Source organism: Sinocyclocheilus rhinocerous, unplaced genomic scaffold, assembly GCF_001515625.1.
Source record: "Sinocyclocheilus rhinocerous isolate Xijiao unplaced genomic scaffold, SAMN03320098_v1.1 scaffold909, whole genome shotgun sequence".
In the NCBI taxonomy this organism is placed as follows: Eukaryota; Metazoa; Chordata; class Actinopteri; order Cypriniformes; family Cyprinidae; genus Sinocyclocheilus; species Sinocyclocheilus rhinocerous.
Window position 1 is genome coordinate 293,224 of NW_015666359.1, and position 4,864 is coordinate 298,087.

The 4,864-nt window shown below is 36.7% G+C and overlaps 1 protein-coding gene across 4 annotated transcripts in view; it reads right to left on the reverse strand.

Annotated features, from left to right (window-relative positions):
- The window catches only part of elavl2 (ELAV like neuron-specific RNA binding protein 2), a 34,285-nt gene that overhangs the window by 6,196 nt on the left and 23,225 nt on the right, over positions 1 to 4,864 (reverse strand). For all 4 annotated transcript variants that reach the window (XM_016543524.1, XM_016543523.1, XM_016543522.1 and 1 more), the window contains 4 exons: positions 2,951 to 3,054; positions 2,717 to 2,870; positions 731 to 956; positions 611 to 649 (listed from right to left, as the gene is read on the reverse strand). In XM_016543524.1, the coding sequence (XP_016399010.1) occupies positions 611 to 649; positions 731 to 956; positions 2,717 to 2,870; positions 2,951 to 3,054 (523 nt within the window). The remainder of the gene's footprint in view (positions 1 to 610; positions 650 to 730; positions 957 to 2,716; positions 2,871 to 2,950; positions 3,055 to 4,864) is intronic.

Here is a 4,864-nt window from a genome sequence, read left to right on the forward strand (position 1 = left end):
ATATATATATATATATATATATATATATACACACACACACACACACAAAGAAAATGTAGATAAAATAGAAAAAGAATATAGAAAGCTAGTGTTTTTTTTTTAAAGAAAAACAAGCAGTTAGAAAACGAATAGAGTGCAAGTGATAGAGGGTCAAGTCTAAATTATGCTACTGTAATTTATATTTGTTTTATACTATTTTTCACTAATGTTCTAAATATCGTTAAATTTAGAATTTAGTCTGGAATGATGGGAACTAAAATATGTGTTGTAAAATACATGTTTATAATGTTTATTAGTTTATCGCTGTATTTACTGGCATTTCACATGATCTCTAAATGTATTAAAATGTGATTTACACAACTGTGTGACATTTTCTTTTTACTTCAGCAATGCAATTTTGACCCAGTGAGACTCATATACCCAGACTCAGAAAAAATAGCAGCTAGAATCAATATTGTTGCTTCCTGCCATGGTATACCTGTGTTTTTTTATGATCTTCAAATGTACGATACTATAAAAGTATAGTTCGTCTGGAGCCCTGCCATATCTAAAAATCACAAACTCACTGCTTTAATAGACTTCCCACAAGCAGCAGCTCAAATGAACATACCTCTTGACTCCATATGCCATGTTGAGCAGATTATCCAGCCTGAAACACATGCACACACACAATGAAATCACACTCGAGTCAAAGTCAGCTCCAGTGCAGCGAGTGTGTGTCAGCGGGTACCTGAATCTCTGGGCCTGCTGCGCCAGCGGTCCTGGGTAGCGTCTGTTGGGCGACTGGTACAGGTGGGACAGCAGCGCCTGGCTGCTCTTCTGACTGGGGTTGTTGGCAAACTTCACCGTGATTGGCTCGGTGGCACCTGGTGGTTTCTGTCCGTTCAGCCCTTTAATCGCCTCCTCGGCCTCGACACGCCGGTCAAATCGAATGAAGCCCACACCTCTGGACACTCCTGAACACCACCAAAAAATACTGCAAATCTGACAAGACTAGGATCTGGTTTTTGGCTAAATTAAATCTTTCATTTTGCTTTATGCTAAAAAATTCAATTTGGGGCATCACTAAACACAACTCACATCATACACAAATAAATATACTGTTATATAATTATATTCTTTCACAATGATTTTCATGGTTATATGACATAGTTGCCATTAGGGCTGTCAAAAAAAAAAATTGAATTTAGAATATTCGTCAAATACATTTTTTTTTTAAAAATCAACACTGAATGCAAAAATGTTGCATTCGAATTTTAGGTGTGCGTTAAGGAGGCAGCCTTATCAGTGGCTCACGAGATACGATGACGATGTAAGTATCGTTGCATTTTAATGTTTTTGTTAGTCTATCTAGTTGAAGCCACTAGATGCGGCGCTGCTGCGTTGTCCATTCAAAATATTACGGGAAAAGAGAACATCAATGCGGAGAAGATCTTGTTTACGTCAAAACTGAAACCAAGCTGTTCACACAGAATGCATGTTTATCGCATTTTCTAGAGGGACATCTATCACTGTTGCACTCACATCTCGCACAAGAGAGCCGCATGTTTAGAAAGCCATGTAAAATTAATGCAAGTTCAACTTTTAAAAAACATGTCTCGAGACTTTAAGGCGGGTTTTTTCCCCATATGACTGCATTTCACGTTTTTAAATTAAAAAAGTACTCTGTGATTGGCTTTGGGCACTTTGTATTAAACTATGCATACATACATGATAGACATGTGCCGGTATTCGGTAATGCGATATATCACGATAATGTTATCATGGGCACTTCAAAATACAGAGAATAATTTTACAAATTATTCAGATTTTTAAATGCATTTTAAGAACACTTTCCCCATTAACTGGTCACGATGCACAACACCTCTGTACGCTGCGTCACAGACACTTGTGCACTTGATGTAAACAAGCACGGATGAGAAGCGCATGGCGGAGCGTGAGAGATGCTCTGAATAAAGCGCACATTCACTCGCTGACAGCAGATGGCGCTGAACAGCAGAAATGCAGTCTTTACCCTGGAAACAATCAGCTGCGCTACTTTCGGTTTCTGAAACGTGTTTAAATGATTTAAATAGTCATTCAGATTTGTGTATTCGCTATGGTTGTTCATCACAGCGAATAAAATTTTTAAATATTTAGACTTAATAGACTATTTATTTTCAAACTTTTTTACATTTTAATCTGGACTACAACATGCCCTAGATATTGTTTGAAAGTGTTTCGATTCTTTATTGTTCCGTCAAACTTTTAGTTAGGGTTAGGGTTAGGGACATTAGTTAATTCATTAGTTAACAAACTGCCAATGAAAAATTCTTCTGAACATTCATTAATCTTAGGTAATTACAATATTTAATAACACGTTGTTAAAATCCAGAGTTGCAGCTGTTATTTAATGAGCTAACATGAACTAAGACTTGTATTTTTTAAACAAAGATATTAATTATAATTGGTTTATAAACATTATTTTAAACATTATGCACTTTTTTCACAGATAGACGTGTTGTTTTATTGCTTTGAATAAACTTGCATTAGTAATATTTTGCTCGATGCGCCCTCTTGTGGCCTCAGAAGAGAAGCCAAAAGCTTTTTTTCACCCTAGCTGAAATTATACCTCTTAAATTTGAATATCGATAATATTTAAGTGCAAAGTTCAAATGTAGTTTTTCAGCCATTTTGACAGCCCTGATTGGCATTGTTTCAATATACAAGATCTCACCTGTGACCTGATCCACGAGGATCCTGGAGGTGATGATGCGGCCGTACTGAGAGAAGAGCTGCTCCAGCTCTTTCTGGGTCATGGTTTTAGGAAGACCGCTCACGTACAGGTTAGCGTCACGAATGGAGGCCGAACTCGGTCGAGCAAACGACACCTACTCACAAACACAAGCTTAGCTCACGTCAACACACGAGCGGTATCTCTGACAGCAGCCTCACTTCAGATAGACCTTACCTTGATTGTTTTAGTCTGCAGTCGGAGACCATTTAAAGTGTTGATGGCTTTCTCTGCATCTTTGGGCTCTACATAGTTCACAAAGCCATAACCCAGACTCTGACCTAAACACACAAACACTCAGATGAGGATTTATGAGCACTGCAGTGCATTATGGATCTGACCATCACAGTATCTAACACACAGGAGGTACGCTGTGATGTGCACACAGATCTGTGAGTTGAGGTGAGCTGCTGATGGTGACGTGTATAAAACCTCCATAAGAGAAGCATCAGGGTTACTGCAGACTCAAGTATTTTTAGCAAATGATTCAAAAGATCTAACTAATTTGTTCAGAGCTTTTTTTCTGCAGGTGGACAAATGAGTCTAAAATTATAAAGGGAACAGAAATGATTCACTCAAGATTTATTTAAAAACAGTTGATTAATGATTGACCAATATATTGGCCGCTATGTGGCATTTATGTGGATATTTTGGCAGATAAGATTTTCTGTTAAGACCATAAGTGTCAAAAGTGGGCCTTTTTTGACACTACTGAGAACAAGTTGCATTTTTTAATTTACTGTAATTAACTTGTCAAATTTTTATTAAGCATTAAACAAAATATTTTGAAATCTTTCAAAGAATCTTTTGCTTGTGCAGCTGTTAGATTCTCTGAAGTGTGCATTTGTAGACTGTCTAAAAACGCGAGTACTTTGTGCATGATCCGTCCGTGCAAACTGGAGCTTTAAATAATTTTAAACTATGCTGCGCTACATCCAGTTTGCCCCTATTTTTTATATTTACTGTGTACTGTATATAAAGTTACCATTACCTGTTTTTTATTTGAGAAAATACGATGCAGTGCACAGAGACATGTCCACTTTAGTCATGTTTTTAACAATTTCTTCATTTGTGAAATGCAATAACAGCATTACAGAATCAAGAAGTTGCTATCTGAAATATAATTTATATTTGAATTTCGGGGTGGCCGATATCCCAGTAGACAATTAACTGGTAGAAATTTGTCAACCAGTAGAGATTTTGGACTACCATTTCTATCAAGCTCATGTGATGTTGCTGTGCTGCGTCTTCATGAAAACTTATCGTTTGCGTGCGGTTTTAAGCATTGTGGTTTAAAAACAAACGTAACCAGCAGCAAAAGAGAACTCATGTTACTGTGTGCACGCACTGTTTCTGAGCACTGTCAGATAGGCGAACACATGTGAAGACGCTGCTCATAGAGCGAGGGTGTACTGAAGCAAACAATGCGGGCAGCTCTTAAAGTCTAATATTCCTGCTGTCTGTTATTCATGTTAATCAAACCACAAAAGAGAAAATCTCTCACTGCTCTTGACTAAATCACTTTTTAGTTTTTTGTCCTATTGCTTGTAATTCGATTCTTATTCTTATTTAATCACTGACCATTTTTACTTGTCTCCTGTGAGCTTGTTTTTTTTCAAATTTAGGCTAGTATTAGTTTTTTGTGATATTGACACTCGTGACAAGAATAATAAAATTTCAGCGATATTAAAAAGACCTTATTTAAAGGGAAAGGAATTATATTGTGATATATATCGTAACTATATTGTGATATATATCGTTACCGTGAAATAAAATTACTCATATCGCCTACCCCTAACTGTATTTTTTTCCCCCTTTTGATTCATTTTCAAATAATGTATTTCTAATTCTGCAAATACATTAATTTAGTTGCAGCATTTATTTATTTTTTACTATCCTTCAGTTTAATAGTGTGATATTATCAGCTTTAAATACCAGCCATTGGCCACTATGTTTTCGAGTATCATCAATATCAATCAATCATAAAAGCCCTATTGGTCAAAAATCATTAGAGACAGCCAGGGGCGTAATTTCCACTGGGGACAGGGGGGACATGTCCCCCCCACTTTTCCAAATCACATTTGTGTCCCC